This window comes from Leucoraja erinacea, chromosome 33 (assembly GCF_028641065.1).
Source record: "Leucoraja erinacea ecotype New England chromosome 33, Leri_hhj_1, whole genome shotgun sequence".
In the NCBI taxonomy this organism is placed as follows: Eukaryota; Metazoa; Chordata; class Chondrichthyes; order Rajiformes; family Rajidae; genus Leucoraja; species Leucoraja erinaceus.
The window spans coordinates 20,525,160-20,546,391 of record NC_073409.1 but is presented as its reverse complement, the minus strand read 5'-3'; the positions used below and the strand labels follow the sequence as shown (position 1 = coordinate 20,546,391).

The 21,232-nt window shown below is 47.6% G+C and overlaps 1 protein-coding gene across 1 annotated transcript; it reads right to left on the bottom strand.

Moving 5' to 3' along the window:
- Positions 1-17,284: 17,284 nt before the first annotated feature.
- Positions 17,285-20,304, bottom strand: LOC129712806 (UDP-glucuronosyltransferase 2C1-like). Its single transcript, XM_055661542.1, has one exon. It carries the CDS (start codon positions 20,287-20,289, stop codon positions 18,685-18,687), a length of 1,605 nt encoding a protein of 534 aa, XP_055517517.1. The 5' UTR covers positions 20,290-20,304; the 3' UTR covers positions 17,285-18,684.
- Positions 20,305-21,232: the final 928 nt, after the last annotated feature.

Here is a 21,232-nt window from a genome sequence, read left to right as displayed (position 1 = left end):
ATGTTTCTATGACTACACGGTCGGGGCCAAACGTGGACTTGGCCACGGTTTTTCTGAACACTTGCGCTTGGTCCACGGAGGCCAACCATTTCAACTGCCCATCCCATTCCCACACTGACCTCTCAGACCTGGGCCTCTCCACCTTTGCCAGACTGAGGCCCCATGAAAGTGGAGAAGTATTTCACGGGTAGCTTACAATCCAGTGGTATGAACGTTGAATTCTCTAGTTTTATCTAACTTCTCCTGAGTTTTTCTCTTCCCCCCCCCCGGCTTCCTTTCTCACCCTAGTCATGTAAACAGCTGTGCCGTTTACCACACAGTATACCTCTTGAGATCACACCTTCCCCAGCCAATAATGGCCCTACCAGGACACCACCCTGCCTGTGGTCATTTGCTGCCAGACCTGATTGGTCCTGGTCTTTTCGTTTAGTTTAGAGATACAGCGCAGACGCAGGACCTTCGGCCCACCGAGTCCGCACCAACCACCAATCCCCGCACATTAACACATTAACTCTACCGCTACGCCACCATGCCGCTGTTCCTCGCCTCCAGCTCTTCACCCCCATCCACCCCTCTCAGCCTTAAGACCCGACACGTCACCCATCCTTTTCCTCCAGAGACGCTGCCTGACCCGCTGAGTTACTTTTGCACGGTGTAAACCTGCATCTGCAATGCTTTACTTCTACAGCAGGAGGCGGTATTTGAGTTAGCAAGCTTTCAGCAAATGCCCAAATAAATAAAAATATACCTGCAATGTTGGCTCCCCGATTAATGCAGCAGCTTTTGGCTGAAGACTGTCCCAACTCATTTTTACTTCATCAGACGTGTACGGAGGGTGTGGTCACAAGGTGTATCAAGTGTGAACAAGTAAGGTTGGAACTGCTGCTGTATCTAATCCAAGAGTGCTTTATAGAACAGTGTGTAACATGTAGCTCTTCAATGCCACATAGCTATGGACACTACTGAGCAGATAGAAAGGAGTTTTAGTTTTGTAAGCATTTCAACAATTTTCTACATAACTTTTCTGCTTTTTGTACTTTTTTAAACTCTACGGTAGCAACAGGTTTAATTGTGTAGCCTATGTTTCGAATAGCAATACAAACTATTTCTTTACTGCTGTCTCGTGCAGTTGTTGTTGTTGTTGTTGTTTCCAGGTAAGAAGTCTCCTTGGTTGATTTGGAAAAATTGTGTATAAGTCCTGAAATTCACATAAGTTTGCTTTAAGACATTCCAGGTGCCTGTTTTCAAATACAGTGATTCAGTGTTACTTTATAGTCCCATGTACCTATATACAGTGAAATACTTTGTTTTGCATTCACCCCGACCGCACAAGTGTCGCCACGTTTTGGCACCAACATTGTTACAAAAGTTCACCGAACAGTCCGACCTACTGCCTGCCACCGCCCCACGTGGCAGCAGGCGGCCCCTCTACTGGATTCCCCCATTGTGTTCGGCAGTTCCCAGCCGGGTCCCCCCCATCATTCTCGGTGCCCCCCGACCTCGCTCTCTGACGGGCCCCGTCCCATTCCGACTGCCCCCCTCGCTCTCAGTGACGTGGGTCCCGTCGACAGTGGCTCAGGGCCAAGATCAGAGTCCGTGCAAGGCGAGCCAGGACTGCAACCTATATGGAGATTAGTTCAGTTTGTAGATGCAGTATGGAAACCGAATCCACGCTGGCCATCCATCACATGTTCATACTAGTTCTATGTTATCCCACTATCCCATTCACTCCCTGCACACTAGGGGTACATTGCAGAGGGCCAATTAACCTACACGCATGCACATCTATGAGATGTAGGAGGAAACTGGAGCACCTGGAAGAAACCCACATGATCACAGGGTGAACACACAAACTCCACCCGAGGTCAGGATTGAACCTGGACTCTGGTGCTTTCAGGCAACAGCTCTGGCATCTGTGCCACGTTGCCGTCATGTATTCTTGCACAGTGCCAATGTACATTCGCACAATTATACCACACCACGGCAAATTTTCACAGAGATGTTCTCCAGGTGTTCCATATCTTTCTAGACATATGGAAGATGGAGAGAGAGCGGAGACTTTAGTGTAATGCATTCTTACTGGTACTGTGCATTCACTATCTCTTAGTCTGCAGAGATTAGTTTAGAGATACAGCACGGAAACAGACACTTCGGCCCACCGAGTCCGCACCGACCTGCGTCCCAGTACACTAACACTATCCTACACACACTAGGGGTAATTTACATTTATACCTAGCTAATTAGCCTACATACCTGTACATCTTTGGAGTGTGGGAGGAAACCGAAGCTCCCGGAGAGAAAACATGTGGTCACAGGGAGAATGTACAAACACCATACAGACAGCACCCATAGTCAGGATCGAACCCGGGTCTCTGGCGGTGTGAGGCAGCAACTATACCGCTGCGCCACAGAGCCGCACACAACACACTGTTTTGGCTAGGTGCGGGATGTGAGGTAGTTGATGGTGGCGACCTATTGCATTTGTACATGAAAAGGAGCATTCGCACTAGCTTCCCGTCAAATAAATGTGTCTGCTTAACCGATCTTTCACTTTACAAAGGGTGGGAGAGGGAGAGGCCTGTTCACCTTACCGGTCTGGCCTACACACTTACTCTCTGATTGAACAAAGCATTGACATATTTGTGCACAGTTGCAGATTAAGTGTGGCATCTTCTGTGCACCGACACAGTTATCACTTGGCCAACTCAAAATGAGAAGGCACACGAGTCTGAATAAGAGTTTTGACCCGAAACGTCACCCATTCCTTCTCTCCAGAGATGCTGCCTGTCCCGCTGAGTTACTCTAGCATTGTGTGTCTATCCAGGCACATGACCAATTGCTTCTGACGTCACTGTCCTGAATGTTCAAATTGCTTACAGGGTCACGTGTGAGCAGAGGCTGACAGAAATGCTGGAGAGACTCAGTGGGTGAGGCAGCATCTGGAGAGAAGGAATAGGTGGCGTTTGTGGTCGAAACCCTGTTTCAGACTGATGAGCAGAGGCTGATCACCTCAGGCCTTCATCTGCCATTGCTCAGTTAAGCTCATTGTTCTCATTAATGATACAGAGAACGGGCTGGTCATGTCCAATTAACACACTTCCACACATAACATCTTTTAACCAAACTTATTTCCACATACCTCAACTCCATCCTATCCCCCCCTGGTTAAATCCCTCCCTACCCATGTCCAAGCCACCTCGCACGCTCTTCATCACCTCCATGACTTCCGTTTTCCAAGCCCCAACTCCCTCATCTTCACCATAGATGTCCAGTCACTCTACACCTCCATCCCCCACCAGGAGGGTCTTAAAGCCCACCGTTTCTTCCTCGACCGTAGAACCAACCAATCCCCGTCTACTGATACTCACCTCCGCCTAGGAGCTGGTCCTTACCCTTAATAACTTTTCGTTTGACTCCTCCCATTTCCTCCAAATACAAGGCATAGCTATGGGCATGCGCATGGGCCCTAGCTATGCCTGCCTCTTTGTTGGGTACATCGAGCAATCTTTGTTCGAGGCGTAGCAGGGCCCCACCCCCAACCTCTAACTCCGCTACGTCGACGACGGCATTGGTGCCACCTCCTGCACCCACACACAACTCAATGACTTCATCCATTTCACCACTAACTTCCATCCTGCACTCAAATACACCTGGACCATTTCTGCCACTTCCCTACCCTTTCTAGACCTCACTATCTCCATCGCAGGTGATAGACTACTGACCGACATCCACTACAAACTAACCAACTTCCATGGCTATCTGGACTACACTTCTTCCCACCCTGCTTCCTGTAAGGACTCCATCCCCTACTCCCAATTCCTCTGTCTACGCTGCATCTGCATCCAGGATGAGGCGTTCCACACCAGGGCATCGGAAATGTCCTCATTCTTCAGTGAACGGGGGTTCCCCTCCTCTACTAATGATGAGGCTCTCACCAGGGTCTCTTCTATACCCCATAACTCTGTTCTCACTCCCCATCCCCCTACTCGTAACAAGGGCAGAGTCCCCCTTGTCCTCACCTTCCACCCTACCAGCCGTCACGTACAACAAATAATCCTCCCAACATTTTCTCCACCTCCAACAGGATCCCACCACTGGCCACATCTTCCCATCTCCTCCCCTGTCGGCTTTCTGCAGAGACCGCTCCCTCCGTAACTCCCCGGACAATTTGTCCCTTCCCACCCAAACCAACCCCTCTCCTGGCACTTTCCCTTGCAACCACAGGAAATGCTACACGGTGTCACTTTACCTTCCCCCTTGAGTCCATTCAAGGACCCAAGCCGTCTTTCCAGCTGGTTCACCTGCACCTCCTCCAACCTCATCTATTGCATTCGATGCTCTAGATGTCAGCTGCTCTACATCGGTGAGACCAAGCGCAGGCTTGGCGATCGCTTCGCCGAACACCTCCGCTCGGTTCGCATTAACCTACCTGATCTCCCGGTGGCTCAGCACTTCAACTCCCCCTCCCATTCCAAATCCGACCTTTTTGTCCTCGGCCTCCTCCATGGCCAGAGTGAGGACCACTGTAAATTGGAGGAGCAGCACCTTGTATTTCGTTTGGGCAGTTTGCACCCCAACGGTATGAACATTGACTTCTCTAATTTCAGGTATTCCCTGCTTTCTCCTCCCCTGCGGCTCTTCCTCAGCCCACTGTCTCCGCCTCTTCCTTTCCTCTTATGCCACCCCCCCCCGCCCAAACCATTCCACATCTCCATCCACTGCGACCATTTCACCTCTTGGCACTGCACAGACATCTCCATTGGTAACAATGCCTCTACCTTTGTGGAAACAAAAAGCTGGAGTAACTCAGTGGGTCAGGCAGCATCTCCAGAGAAAAGGAACAGGTGACATCTTGCGGTCTGAAGAAGGGTCTCGACCCAAAACATCCAGAACAAGGGGTCATAGTTTAAGGATAAGGGGGAAATCTTTTAGGACCGAGATGAGGAAAACTTTTTTCACACAGAGAGTGGTGAATCTCTGGAATTCTCTGCCGCAGAAGGTAGTTGAGCCAGTTCATTGGCTATATTTAAGAGGGAGTTAGATGTGGCCCTTGTGGCTAAAGGGATCAGGGGGTATAGAGAGAAGGCAGGAACAGGATACTGAGTTGGATGATCAGCCATGATCATATTGAATGGCGGTGCAGGCTCGAAGGGCCGAATGGCCTACTCCTGCACCTAATTTCTATGTTTCTATCACCTATTCCTCTCCAGAGATGCTGCCTGGCCCGCTGAGTTACTCCAGCATTTTGTGTCTATCTTCGGTTTGAACCAGCATCTACAGGTCCTTCCTATATACACCCTCTCCATTTTTATTTTGTTTAGAGATTAAGCATGGAAACAGGCCCTTGGGTCCACCAAGTCTACGTTGACCAACGATCACCTGTTCACACAAGTTCTATGTTCTATATTATCCCACTTTCTCATCCACTCCCTGCACACTCGGGGCAACTTTTTCTTTACAGAGGCCAATTAACCCTGCACGTCTTTGGGATGTGGGAGGAAACCGGAGCACCCAGAGGAAACCTTCACGGTCACAGGGAGAACATGCAAACTCCACACAGACAACACCTGAGGTGAGGATTGAATCCAGATCTCTGGCGCTGTGAGGCAGCAGCTCCACCAGCTTGTGGAGCCGGTGAATAACTTGGAACATTGTTCTCCCAGCACTTGTCACCTTGCAAATACACCACAGTAATAATTTTTAGATCAAACTTATTTGTTCCTGTATCAACCATAATAATAATAATAATAAATGTTATTTATGGGCGCCTTTCAAGAGTCTCAAGGACACCTTGCAAAAATTTAGCAGGTAGAGGCAAAACATGTAAGGGGAATGAAATAAATAATAGAGACATGACTAGTACACAAAGTAAAGACAGAATTCAATTCAAAACGCAATATGAGGCAATTAATGCACAGATGAAAAGGGAGGGGGACGTGGGGCTAAGGATAGGCAGAGGTGAAGAGATGTGTCTTGAGGCAGGACTGGAAGATGGTGAGGGACACGGAATTGCGGATCAGTTGGGGGAGGGAGTTCCAGAGCTTGGGAGCTGCCCTGGAGAAGGCTCTGTCCCCAAAACTGCGGATGTTGGACTTGTGGATGGAGAGGAGACCGGCTGATGTGGATCTGAAGGACCGTGAGGGTTGGTAGGGGGAGAGGAGGTCAGTGAGATATGGGGGGGCCAGATGGTGGAGGGCTTTGTAGGTGAGGATCAGGTTTTTGTAGGTGATCCGGTGGGAGATGGGAAGCCAGTGAAGTTGTTTGAGGACTGGAATGATGTGATGCCAGGATTTGGTGTGGGTGATGAGTCGGGCGGCTGCGTTCTGGACCAGTTGGAGTCAGTTGATGTAGGTGGAGCTGATGCCAAGGAGAAGTGAGTTGCAATAGTCCAGTCGGGAGGAGATGAAGGCATGGATGAGTCTTTTAGCAGCGGGCGGTGTGAGAGAGGGTCTGAGTTTGGCGATGTTGCAGAGATGAAAGAAGGAGGTTTTAATCACATGGCGGATGTGAGGCTCAAGGGAGAGGGTGGAATCAAAGATCACGCCAAGGTTGCGGGCCTGGGGAGATGGGGAGACAGTGGTGCCGCCGATGGTGAGAGTGGGGTTATTGATTTTGCTGAGTGTGGCTTCATCATCAACTCACCTGTCTTGCTACTAAAGGTACGTGCATTTATCCTTAAGCTTTTCTAAGGGTGGCATAGCAGTAGAGTTGCTGCCTCACAGCGCCAGAGACCATGGTTGGATCCTGGTGCTGTGGGTGCTGTCTGTGCAAAGTTTGTACACTCTCTCCGGCAAAGATCCTATAGCGAGCAAGATAGATCACTCGACGAAAAAGACGTAGTACGGTCATGGGCAGATTCATGGGTAATTTTCGGCCCCATTTCCGTAACCGGCTTCCGTCTCCGCACCAAACATCCCATAGTGCAAAGATACTAGTGCCGAGATGGAAGCCGGTTACGGAAACATCCTCGTAAAAATAAAAGTTATTTGGTAAAAATCCTCAGAATTTTAATTTATTAACACAAACTGTCCCCCCGCAACGTTGATTACACTGCGGGTCGGGTCGGGTTACGGAAATGGATGAAAAAAAAGGCCCACGTTCCGCTCCGTTGCGTACCACACGTCAGCCCATTGCATTTTGAAGGGGTGGTCTATCTTGCTCCGCTATAGGATCTTTGCTTTCCAGGTGCTCTGGTTTCCTCCCACACTCCAGACAAGCAGGTCTGTAGGTTAATTGGCTTCGGAAAATATTGTAGATTGTCCCTAGTGTGTAGGATACTGCTAGTTGGAATGGAAGAGCCTGTTTCCATGCAGTATCTTCAAACTAAAGCTGGTGACATTTTATTAATTGATATTCTTCCTTCCCTGATTTACTTAGTGCTTATACTTTCTGTACTTTCCTGTGATGCTTTGATTGTTCTGTTCCTCAGTATCCTGTGCCATGTTCATTCGTTTCTTTTGATTTATTAAACTTTCGGCCATTAGAACCTTTGGCCCTAATTAATTTGAAGTCTGGTCTATAATCCGATTTAAGTGGTTTAGCAAGACACTCATCTCAGGAAACCCTTCCCTGTGAATGATGAATGAATACGTTTATTGACCAAGTATTCACATGCAAGGAATTTGCCTTGGTGCTCCGCTCGCAAGTAACAACCATGTACAGTGACACTGCGGAACAGCTTCCTCACTACTAGTGCTGGTGCTTCTCCACTTTGCCCCAAGGTGCTCATAGTACTCACTGCAGAAACGTCTTCCTCGTCCATTCTATACTTTTATTACCCATGTGGACCCTCACAAGTGGAACCTTTTGGAGTGTAGTGTGCAGTACTGGTCACCCGGGGAGGGGGGTGGAGGTGGAGGGCTGCTGGCCAACTCGGCACGACAGGCAGCGCCAAGCTGGTGCCAGCGGATGCAGGTCCGGGGCCTACCCGCCAGCCCAAGACCACCCCGGCCAACTCCGGAGAGGAACGGGTCTGGGAACGGCCAACAGCAACTCAACAGCACCCGCAGCGACAGAGAGCTGGGCCTGACCCCGACCACGGACGAAACGCAAACCTGCACACAATGTAGCACCACTGTTGCTGAGACTTTATAGCTAGTGACCTATGACCTGGGCATGCGCAGTCGGAATACTGAACTCACTTATTGGGAGGCATAGATAGGGTAGACAGACAGAACTTTTTTCCCAGGGTGCAAATGTCAAAGAGTAGAGGGCATAGCTTTAAGGTGAGAGGGCAAGTTTACAGATGTGTGGGGCAAGTTTTTACACAGACTGGTGGGTGCCTGGATGTAGCTCAGTCCATCTCACACATACACCAACTCAGGACCAGGAGGCAAGCATTCCCTTCGAATGATGAAAAGGGAGGGGAAGAGAAGATGTGTTTGGTGGTACCCATTTAAACATGGTGGAAATTATGAAAGGTGGCTTGTTACTGACATATACAGCGCTAAAGCAGGACCTTCGGCCCACCTATGTCCATTTGCCAACATTTTTCCTGCAGCCCTCTAAACCCTTCCTACCAAATATATCTGTCTAAATATATTTTAAAAGATATAATTATATCTGCTTCGGGTGAGGCAGCATTTAGGGAGCAAAGGAAATAGACAACGTTTCGGGTCGAAACCCTTCTTCAGACTCCAGCATTTTGTCTACCTTCGAGTTTCCAGCATTTGCAGTTCATAGAAACATAGAAACATAGAAATTAGGTGCAGGAGTAGGCCATTCGGCCCTTCGAGCCTGCACCGCCATTCAATATGATCATGGCTGATCATCCAACTCAGTATCCCGTACCTGCCTTCTCTCCATACCTTCTGATCCCCTTAGCCACAAGGGCCACATCTAACTCCCTCTTAAAGATTATATCTGCTCCTATAGCTTTCTCTGGCAGCTCATTCAAGATATGGATTACCTCTGAGTAGGAAATATTGCCCCTGAGGTCCCTCTTAAAACACTCTCTAGTCACCTTCAGCCTCTGCCCTCTCATTTCAGACATTGATTTAGAATCTTCTATCCTGGGAAAGACTGTGGGCATTCACTTTACCCATGAGTGTTATGAACATGCATCTATATCAGGTTACCCCTCAGCCTCATACATTCCAAAGGAAAAAGAATCCCATCTTATCGATCCTTTCCCTGTGACTCGAGCTCACGAGCCCAGGTAGCATCCTGGTGAATAAGTCTGATGAAGTCTGCCCATGCCCTCACAGATGCTGCCTGACCTGCTGAGTTCCTTCAGCACTTTGTTTTTTTGTCAACATCCTGATGAATCTACTCTGCACACTTTCCAACTTAATTGCGCCTGTTCTTCTTATCGAGTCCACACACAAGATTAGACGTTGTTCAGCCAGAGGTGAACACACATCTCGGCATCTGCACAATGCGTCGTGTCACTTCTTGTGTGTGGTGGTGGAACGGTTGATGGAAACAGGGCCATGACGTGAACACTCTTTCCTTGACCACGTCGCATGTAATGATTGAAGACATTTAGTTTCGAGATACAGCGTGGAAACAGGCCCGCCGAGTCCACGCCGACCAGCGATCACTCGCACATTAGTTCTATCTGACACACTAGGTACAATTCACAGAACCCATTTAACGTACAAACCTGTACGTCTTTGGAAAGTGGAAGAAAACCCGCGCAGGTCATGGGGAGAAGGTACAAACTCCACACAGACAGCACCCATAGTCAGGATCGAACCCGGGTCTCTGGTGCAGTAAGGCACAAACTGCCACTGTGCCACCTCGAGTTGATGGAGCGGAAAGTAAAGACTAGACAACAGACTGTGAAGAGAATGCATGGGTGCAGATGTAAGGAAGCAAGAGGAGAGGAAGTTAAGACTCGCTTCCATTATGCAAGAGGGGATGTCACGGTTAAGTAAGAAAGATTTAGTTAAGTAAGTAGGTTCATAAGTCACAGGAGCAGAATTTGTCCATTCGACCCATCGAGTCTATTCCGCCATCCCATGGGCCAAACCCAGCGAAACATCAGTGAAGGGAGGTGCCCACTTGATAACCCCAATGATATACATGATCAGTTTATTATGTGCTTGCCAAAACCCTTCAAGGGTTTCGGCCTGAAACGTTGCCTATTTCCTTCGCTCCGTAGATGCTGCTGCACCCGCTGAGTTTCACCAGCATTTTTGTGTACCTTCTATTTCCTGTTAGCCTTGCATCAGCTCTCCAAGGCCACCTCCCACCTCTCCCTGAACCATGGCCACACCATTGAGCAATGTTTCATCAGCTCATATCCATGAACCACCCCTCTCCGCCTCCCGCCTCTCTGACCCCCCAATCCTACACAGCACCTTCTCCGAGATCTGTAAGCAGCACTATCCTGGCGCAGCACTATCAGGACTCACCGAACCATTCCCTCCACAGACGCTGCCTGACCAACCGAGTTACTCCAGCACTTTGTGTTTTGCGAGTTCATTTGTGGAGGCCATAGTCAAAATAAACTCCTGATAATGTCATTTTTAATTTCATCTCTTTTTCATCACTTGATCTTTCTGTTGGCCTGGCAACTGGAGTGTGGGTGGAGTCTTTCATCACAGATCCAATTGCCTTTCAAATTGATTCAGCACTGCCAGTCACCTATGCCTCACTCAGACCTCCATCGCTGGCCACCACCATTAGGGAACAATACAGCTCACCCCCTCCGTGACACACTGGTCAAAATGAGGAGCACCTTCAGCAACAGACTGGTTCCACCTTGTCTAGATGCAGCACAGAACGCCACAGGAGATCCTTCTTCCCTGTGGCTGTCAAACTGTACAAGTCCTTCCCCTTCTGTCGTGGGGTAGACTGCTTCCCCTTGTCTTCCCCATCCCCCACTCCCCGATCTTTGCACATCCCCAATCCTGGACTCCCCACTCGTCACTTTAATTTCATGTTCCTTCTATCTTGTTGTGTTTTCATGACTGTTGGCAGATTAATTTCCCTCCTGGGATAAATAAAAGTTCTATCGGATCGTATCGAACTCCAGTGATGCCAAGTGTAAACCCAAGGAACAGCAACCGTATCTTCTGTCTGGGAATGTTGCAAACTGTGGAACTTAACACTGGATTTAACAATTACAGCCGACTGCCCTTGTTTCTCACTCGCCAACAACTCTCGCTGTGTCCCTTAGTTGCAACTTGTTGCTTTCCTGTCTCTAAATACCAGATGTTAAGTAAATAATAATAATAATAATAATAATAATAATTTTATTGTCATTGCACATCAGTGCAACGAGATTTAGTATGCAGCTTAAAAGAAAAGTAAAATAAATAAGCTGTGTGACGTGACCATCCGAGGGAGACAGTCCAGGGGGGATGGGGGGCACTCAGCAGGGCCGGTTCAGAGCCGCTATAGCTCTGGGAATAAAGCTGTTTCTGAATCTGGAGGTTCGGGCGTAGAAGGCCTTGTAACGTCTGCCAGAGGGAAGTAGTTCAAACAGTCTGTTTCAAGGGTGTGAGGAGTCTTTATGGATGCTGACGGCCTTCCTGAGGCACCGTGTGTGGTAGATGCCCTCCAAGGCTGGTAGCTGTGTCCCAATGATCCTCTGCGCTCTGTGGACGACGCGCTGAAGAGCTCTCCTCTCCGCCTCCGTGCAGCTGAGATACCCACAGAGATGCCATACGTTAATATTCTCTCTGTGGTGCAGCGGTAGAACGTTGTCAGCAGCTGTTGGGGCAGACCAGTCTTTTTTAATGTCCTCAGGAAGAACAGTCGTTGCTGTGCCTTCTTGACCAGCGCAGCGGTGTTGGTGGACCATGTGAAGCCCAGAAGCTTAAAGCTGGACACTCTCTCCACACTTTCCCTGTAGATGGAGATTGGGGCGTATTCTCCATTATGGGACCTCCTGAAGTCAATAATCAGCTCCTTCGTCTTGGAGGTGTTTAGTGACAAGTTGTTACGTGCGCACCAGTCCGCCAGGTTCTGCACCTCCGCCCTGTATTTTGTTTCATCACCGTTGGTGATCAGCCCAATCACTGTTGTGTTGTCTGCAAGCTTCACGATGGTGTTGGTGTCGAATCGTGAGTGAAGAGGGAGTAGAGCATGGGGCTTAGTACACAGCCCTGTGGTGTGCCGGTGCTCAGGGTGATAGTGGAGGACAGGTGCGGGCCCAGTCTCACTGCCTGCGGTCGCTCCGTCAGAAAATTCAGGATCCAATCGCATATCGGCGAGCTGAGGCCTAGCTGGTGGAGTTTGGTGGTGAGCTTGGTGGGGATGACCATATTGAATGCAGAGCTATAGTCAATGAAGAGCATCCTCACGTACGTGCCCTGTCTGTCCAGGTGAGTCAGGACAGTGTGAAAGTTAATCACAACAGCGATGGCCCTCCCTCTTGCCGGCTGCGGGGGCTTCGATCGCCCCGACTGCGGATGGTTCGATTCCCCCCACCGCGGGAGAATAGAGAGGGAATAAGATTAGAATTTATTGCCTTCCAACACAGTTAGGAATGTGGGGAATCCACTGTGGTGGATGTTTATGTTAACGTTTTTGTAGAGGTGTGTCTGGTTGCTTTTTTTTAATATGGCTGGATGGTAATCGAGTTTCACTAGACCGTAATTGGTACAGTCTCAGACATCACCCTGTTTCCTCATTTTCTGCAATGTAAAACATACTCGTGTTCTCACTTTGCAAGTCTGGTGCAGGGTGCTCAGCACCAACTGTTTCTCTGGTCACTAATGCAGCTTGATCTGTTGAGCAATCCCTCACGTTCTGTCTTTGTTTCCGATACCTGGCATATTGTATTCCAATGTTCATAATAGTTTCACCGATTCCTCGATAAAGTGGTTCGACCAGTGAAACGGCTTGATCAATCCAGGAAAACCAGTTATCTGAAACCTTTGATAAAATCTTCTCCTTCCTGGAGCCAATGATCCAAAACATTTCCTAGCAAATCTCTCCACAGAAGCTGTTTAAGAAGGAATTGCAGATGCTGGAAAATCGAAGGTACAAACGAAAGCTGCCCGTTCTGCTGAGTTATGGGCCTGTCCCACTTAGGAGAATTTTTAGGCAACTGCAGGAGACTATGTGGTCGCCACATGTCGGCGGGTGGTTGCCGGGGAGTCGCCTTCATGGTCGCGAGGAGTTCCCCGCATTCTCAGAACTAGTCGCGGCCTCATTATGGTCGCCACAAATTTTTCAACGTGTTGAAAAATTAGCGACGACCAGAATGAAGCTGCCGTGGAGAGTAGCGAGAATTCTTGTACCGTGGGTGGGTCGCCAGGAGGTCGTAGGTTCCCGTAGGTTGTAGCCGGTGCTGACCGGTGAATTTCATTGGGGGGAAAAAACGTAAACAGTAGTTTTACGAACCAAGGATAACTGACCGATAATGTTAATGTCTGCCGAGCTTCACAGCCATGTATCTCTGGCTTCTTAAAAGTTGTCTCCACTCCTTCTCATCACCCGCCTCCCCCTTCTCCCCCCCCCCCCTTTTTAAAGGAATTAAGTGACCCTTCCCGTACACTATGCTTTCACCATCTTAATTACAGCGCCAACCTTCCTGTTCATCGCGGTGTGTGTCTGTATTTTCTCTCATTGGTGTCAAACCCACTGTTGCTGAAAAATTTACAACATGTTGAAAATTTAGCGGCGATCAGAAAGACGCTACGACTTTTTGCCCGACTGAGGAGACGACTCCCGGCGACCACCCGGCGAACATATGGCGACAAACTAGTCGCCTGTAGTTGCCTAAAAAAATCGCCTACGTGGGACAGGTCCACGAGAAAACCTAAGCATTCACGGAGAAAACGTTCAAACTCCACACAGACAGCACCTGAAGTTGTGATTTAGAAGAAGGAACTTTCCATTGAATGGTTGTTCACCATGTTGGTGGTGTAGTGTACCGGATGGTGGAGATGTTGTATGTAGTCTGGGACATGTAGTCTAGGGGAAAGAAAATACACAACTGATTGCATCTGATTTCTGGTCTCGGCTCCTGTTGGCGAGGTCTAGGTGTTTGTGAACATTTCAATGTTCACAGGGTACGGCTGTTGCTGGCAACACCCAGCATTTAATGCTTGTTGCTAATTGCCTGATATAGATATTGCTCAGCTGCAAAGGGGTTGACACGCAACAAAAGCTTTTCACTATATCTGGGTCCACGGGACAATAAACTAAACTACACTAAACAAGGACAGGCAAGTTGTGTGTTAGTTTGCAGTCATTTGGTTGTCCTGAGGTCACCGTCCTACTGACTTTAAATTCCCCGATAGTCCTGATGGGATTTGAGGATAGCTCCGGATCTTTCATCCGACCCTCCACATGGCTGAGCCACTAATGAAATAGTTTGTGTTTCTACTCTCTGTTGGGAATAGTAGTTCTACTTATGATCATTATCAGGATAGTTCATGTGCTGACGTGCAGTGAATATGAAGATGGAGCTGAGGGAATTATTGGTGGCCTCGACTCACTCAAATAAACACCCCACTCACATGCCAAGGCTGATAGATTGATTGAAAGATATAGCGTGGAAACAGGTCCTTCAGCCCACAGAGTCCAGACCGCCCATCGATCACCTGTTTACACTCGTTCATTTCTATCCCTACCCACACAAGGGTATTTACAGAGGTCATTTAACCTACACGGTGGTGCAGCGGTAGAGGTGCTGCCTTATGGTGCCAGAAACCCGGATTCGATCCCAACTACGGGTGCTATCTGTATGGAGTTTGTATGTTCTCCCCTTGACCTGCGTGGGTTTTCTCTGGGATCTCTGGATTCCTGCCACACTCCAAAGAACTACAGGTTTTGTAGGTTAATTGGCTTCGGTAAAATTGTAAATTGTCCCTAGTGTGTGGAGGGTAATGTTAGTGTGCTGGAACCTCTGGCCGGCACGGACTCGGTGGGCTGAAGGGCCTGTTTCCGTGCTGTATCTCTAAACTAAACTAAACTTAAACTACAGACCCGCACAGAGAGGAGAGTGGGATGTGGAGGAAGCCAGTGCTCCCAGAGGAAACCCACGCAGTCACAGGAAGAACGTGCAAACTCCACGCTGACAGGAGAATGAGTCTAAGAAGGAATAATAGATCAGACATGATCAAAGGAAGGAGCAGACTCGATGGGCCGAATGTCTTAATCCTGCACCTATGTCTTATGGCCTTATCTTCACACAGACAGCACCAGAGGTCAGGATCAAATCCGGGTCTCTGCCTCAGTGAGGCAGCAGTTCTACCTGCTGCGCCACTCTGCTACCCAAGAGCAAGCGAGATCTGTACCCACAGTAGCCGTCTCAGAACCCACACACCCAGAGTGGAATCGAGCCAATGGATTCATTTAGTTTAATAAGTGTTTCTGGGAATGCTAGCAAGATGTCTGGAAATCTTTTGGAAGGAGTTCAGGCCAGAACTGTGAGCTGGACACTGGGATGGGTTCCATTGCAGATGAAACATATTTTCAACCACTTCACAATAGAGAAAACTAATCCAGACTGGAGTGCACTCTGCAGATTCTCATAGTCATAGACTGGTTTTGTGCAGAAACAGGCCCTTTGCCCCACTTGCTCACACCGGCCTCCCATCTTCACCAGTCCCAGCTGCCTGCGTTTGTTCCATGTCCCTCTAAACCTGTCCCACCCATGTACCTGTCTAATTGTTTCTTAAACGTTCCAATAATCCCTGCCTCAACGACCTCATCTGGCAGCTTGATCCATACACCCACCACCCTTTGGTGAAAATGTTACCCCTCAGATTCCTATTTAATCCTATGTCCTCTGGTTCTCGATTCACCTACTCTGGGCAAGAGACTCTGTGCGTCTACCTGATCTATTCCTCTCATGATTTTATACACCTCTGTAAGACCACTCCTCATCCCCCTGCGCTCCAAGGAAGAGTCCCAGCCTGCTCAACCTCTCCCTGTAGTTCAGACCCTCAAGTCCTGGCAACATCATCGTAAATATTCTCTGCACCCTTTCCATCTTTCTTTCCTGTAGATAGACACAAAAAGCTGGAGTAACTCAGTGGGACAGGCAGCATCTCTGGAGAGAAGGAATGGGTGACGTTTCGGGTCGAGACCCTTCTTCAAACATCAACGTCTTATATAACTGCAACATGACTTCCCAACTTCTATACTCAATACTCTGATGAATTCTCTTCCCATTAACGGATGTAGACAAAAGTACATTTTGTAGTGGTGGCCCCAGGCATATTTAATAAAGAAAATGAGTTAGAAACATAGAAACATGGAAAATAGGTGCAGGAGGAGGCCATTCGGCCCTTCGAGCCAGCACTGCCATTCATTGTGGTCATGGCTGATCGTCCCCTATCAAAAACCCGTGAGTTCTCTACATGTTAACTATAGTTTCTGTTTAGAGATCTAGACATAGATACGATTCAAGAGATTTGACCTTTGACACCGTTTAATAGAGTAAAACACAAACTGATTGGTATTCATTGTCCAAAGACTATAATGCTTCCAATTATATCATTTGAATGCTGCAAGGCAGGGCACACTGCCAATCAGGTAGATATGAACTGTTGAAAAAGGTTTGTCATGGTTTGAGTTGACAATCTGTAGCAGATGTAGCTCAGCGGCCCTGGTTCTTGGTCATAGAAGTTATTGGTTTGGAAAGTGTTCACAATTTGGCCTTCATGAATAACTGTATTGCATTCGTTGGACAGTGCACGCTACCAACATGATGTGCTGGAGTCAGAGTCATACAGCGTGCAAATAGGCCCTTCGGCCCAACTTGCCCATGCCAACCAACAGCCCGATCTACACTAGTCCCACCTGTAGGCTTTTCACCCATATCCCTCTAAATTTATCCTATCCATGTACCTGTCTAAATGTTTCTTAAATGTTGCGATAGTACATGGCTCAACTACCTCCTCCAGATAGCTTGTTCCACACACTACTTGTATAAAGACGTTACCCCTCGGGATCCCATTAAATCTTTCCCTCCTCACCTTAAACCTGTGTTCTCTGATGGAAGGAATACATGTTTGAGATGGTGGATGTAGTACGTTAAAATAGGCCATTCTGCCCTGGATAGTGTACAATGACAGGTGCAGAATTAGGCCATTCAACCCATCAAATCTACTCTGCCATTCACTGAGTTACTCCAGCAATTTGAGCCCATACACGGCCACATTGGAAAATATTGATGTATAAAATGCACTAAAAGCTGGATGCAACCTTGCTCCTGGGCTGGCTTCTGCTGAGAGAAGGCCTTTGTTGTAAAGTTCAACCCAGGAGAAATAGTGTAGAGGCATTCAGTTCCAGTCAGACCTAGGATTCTGGCCAGGTTAGAAAAATAATGCCAGAGAAGGAGCATTCTGTCGTGGTTACAGAAACACTGAGTACTAGACTAAGTGGGACCCATTGGGTCCCAGCATCACATGGGAGGGCTGGTCCCCCAATGCAATATTTCACCTCCACACCAATTCCAATATTGGTGGCCTAGTATTGGTGTTGTGGGCTGAAGGGACAGGTTTCCAGGGGGGCTAGTATGGACATTGTGGGCCGAATGGATTCTTGGGTTGGCGGCTCAGTCACTCAAGCCTGTTGTGCTGGCAGCTCACTCACTCACTCACGACAGTTTCTTACCACTTGAAGCAGGGTGCAAGGCCACCAAATTACAATGCAGTCTCATACAATTTCAAGCAGGGTGCTAGGCCACTAAAGACAGCGCATCATGACTTCTCCCTCCTCCATCTTGCAGAGACTGAGCAACGCCCACACTTCTGGGTTTTATAGTCCCTCCCCACTCCCACCAGGCCTGCATGTGGCCTGCATGGCGTGATTGACAGGAGAGAGAATCTCAACAATTTTTAAACTATAATAACTCTTTGAATTTTCATCGATGGCAAAAATCATCGGCACCTGATGAGCAGAGGGGGACTCTGAGTAAGATGGCCAAATATCACAGCCGTATATTTGGTAGCGTTTCTTTTTAAATCAATATAATACGCAAACAGGAAGTGGTCAAGATTAGACTTTTAATTACATAGAAAGAAAGGCAACTTTAATTAGGCAAGGCAACTTTAATTAGGCAAGGCAACTTTAATTAGGCAAGGCAACTTTAATTAGGCAACACAGCTTTAGCATTTCCAAACCAAAGGCAACACAGCTTTAGCATTTTCAAACTATATTATCAAACCACATTAAGGTCACTGACAGGTCAGTAAAACCACTCACAGTTTAGTAGACATGTGTTCAGTGTTATTCACAGCACAGACTGAGAGATGTGACCCTATCTTGCAGAGAATGACTGAGGCACTCAACACTTCTGGGTTTTATAGTCCCTCCGGAAGGGACGTGGCCTTCAGGAGAGAGAATCTCAACATTTTTTAAACACTAATAACTCTTTTATTTTTCATCGATGGGAAAAACCCTCTTGTCCTGCGCAGAGAAGGGGGACTGAGTAAGATGGCCAAAAATCACAGTCGTAAATGGTAGCGTTTTTTCTAAAATCAATATACAGAACAACAGGAAGTGGTCAAGATCAGACTTTGAGTAATATAGATATTTGAAATGGAGAGAAATAGGAGAATGTTGATGGACAAAATGGACTTGGGTGTTTTTGTGCACATGCCATTGGAAGCCAAAGTGCCGGTGCAGCAAATAATGAGGAGGAACATTTTTTATCTCTTTAGAAAATTGCGGGTATGTGAGAAAGAGCTTCCATGCATTGTGCAAGAAAACCCAGCTTTAAAGAACGTGAAAGAACTAAAAAGGGCGATTCCCAACTCTAAAAGGGTCATCTCACTCCGTCTTTTGCTTTTTGCTACAAACAATACGACAAAGTTTCTTCAGTGTTCCAACCACCAACACAGTGAGCAGGAGTAACACAGACAACAGAAAGATCATCACATCTACACAATAGTAAGCATACCAGGGGAGTCGGTGGAATTCTGAGCGCAAATGCCCCGCTCCTTTGTGTCGGGCAACGTACTCAACCCAGAAAACGGCTCTCTCCATTGGCGACTCTGGCTGGTCCCGATGGAGAGCGGAGAGTCTCTTCATGTTGTCCCCATAAGATGTGCCGTTTATCACCTCGTTGAGTGCCTGCAACAGATCTGTGGAGTGCATGGTTGCAATGTTGATCACTTTTGCTGCTCCTCGGGATTCAAGTCTGACTACATTGTCAAACTGGTCAAAGATCAGAGGCATGCCGATCACTGGCACCCCATGGTAGATGGCTTCATAAATCCCATTGGTGCCTCCGTGTGAAACAAAGGCTCGTGTGTTGGGGTGACCCAGCAGGTCGTTCTGAGGGATCCATTTTGCCAGCAGTGTATTATTCCCTATATTGGGAGGGGTCTCACCATCATATCTCCAGATAACCTTCTGGGGGATTTGAGATAAAGCTTCTGCTATTTTCATTGTAATCTCCACTGGTAAAGAGCGGACAAAGGTCCCCAATGACATTACAACAAGTCCATGTTTACCTGAGCTTTGGACAAACTCCTCAAACTCTGCTGCCAGAGGCCGTGCTGGTTTACACTGGAAGCCTCCGATGTACACAATGTTTGGCATGGTGGGTCTTGGGAATTCAAACACAAAATCCACCCTCATCAGCCACACATCAGCTCTGAGGAGAATCGACTTGATGTCCGTGTCTGGTCCCAGATACCGATGGCAGATTTCATTGTAATTGGGGTAAATGACAAGTTCCAAAGCAAATAGCTGAATCAGACTTTGGATGACGTTTTGTGTTCTTTGGAGAAAGGACATTTTGTCGGTCAGTTGCGAGCTGGAGATCGGGATATAGGAAGGTGGTGACGGGGCAAAGAGGGAATGTGCATCCCCGCTATCCAACCATCGGACATTATACACCAGCGGAAGTTTTAAATAATACCCAAGCATGGGACCTGTACCAAAAAAAGGATCCGTAAGCACTAGGTCAAACTTTGCCTCTTCAAGTTGGTTTAGCAAACCCTTGTTTTCAAAGATATCAGCAATAAACCTATAAATCATCTTATGACGATTTTGCAAATAGGTTAATGCTTCAAATTGTGACTTAACTTTGCCCCAGAAGGCCCACCCACGTTGCGCAATTAGCAGTGTGTTTTGGAGCATTATTCCCCCTGCGTCGATCTGCGCAGTGGTTCCTTGCACTTGAATGACAATGGATTTGTACAGGTCAGGTCTCTCTGTGATGTGCCAAGCCCCTGCTTGATAAAGCACAGTGATGTTGTGTCCGTGAAGCTTCAGTTCTTCGATTAGAATCCTCATGTTGATCCAGTGACTTCCAGCAATGGGGACAACTAATATATTCGCTGCCTGGTTAATGGGACAATACAGAGTGATGATAGTGCCAAGGACCAAGAGCACCAGTATTCTGCTCTTCCATCCAGAACCCCCCATACTGAGGAGACGTATGTAGATCCTGGTCAAGAAATGAAAATAAAGGTTATTTAAACACAAAAAAACATTGCTAATACAACTGTGCCCTTTCGCAGACTCCTTGGCCAAGTTAGTCCTGTGGATTGAGTGAGTTAGCATGAGAAATATTTAATGCTTTAGAAGTAGATTATGTTTCTTGATCAACACTCACAATTCCAACATCCAACCAAGGATCATAGACACAAAAAGCTGGAGTAACTCAGCGGGACAGGCGTATCTCTGGATAAAAGGAATTGGTGACTTTTCGGGTTGAGACCGTTCATCAGACTGTGTCAGGGAGGGGGACACTGTAGATGTAATAAGGTCCAGGAGAAAGCAGAGCCTGCATTGATAACTCGGGCAAACTGGAGCCCACAATGGTCCATTGTTGGCTGGGGACGAGGTGATAATGAAGGAATACAAACAGTGAAATGAGCAAGAGTCCTATGATGGGGAAGGGACAGAGAGAGAGGGAATGGAAGTGTTACTTGAAGATAGAGACATCAATATTCATGCCACTGGGTTGTTTCATGCCAGGGAGTTGTAAATCCCAGCACTGAGTATCAATGGGCATCAACCTCTAGCATAGTCTCTGGCGTAGAGCTGCAAATTCTGGCAGCTTGTAACTAAAACCAACTGGGAGCCAGAGAGGATAAAATGCCAGATCAAGTATTGAAAAGAAATGTTAATTAAATATAAATCACCAAGAAGCATTTTAATACGACTTCCATTCCCAACACCATGAACAAATCACTCCTGAGTTAACATGGGGAGATATTTTTCTGCCTTGGAGATTGTTTGTATTGGCTCAGCTGTGTCAGTAGTTGACTCACAGCAAGACGTGTGGAGGTTTGTATGCGGCAGGTCACGTCTCACTAACCTGATTGAGGATGTGGCAAGGGTGGACAATGTTGTCTCAATAGAT

Bases quoted from the DNA above. Each gene is read 5' to 3' on its own strand.
- LOC129712806 (XM_055661542.1), bottom strand. From the start codon at position 20,289: ATGGGGGGTTCTGGATGGAAGAGCAGAATACTGGTGCTCTTGGTCCTT.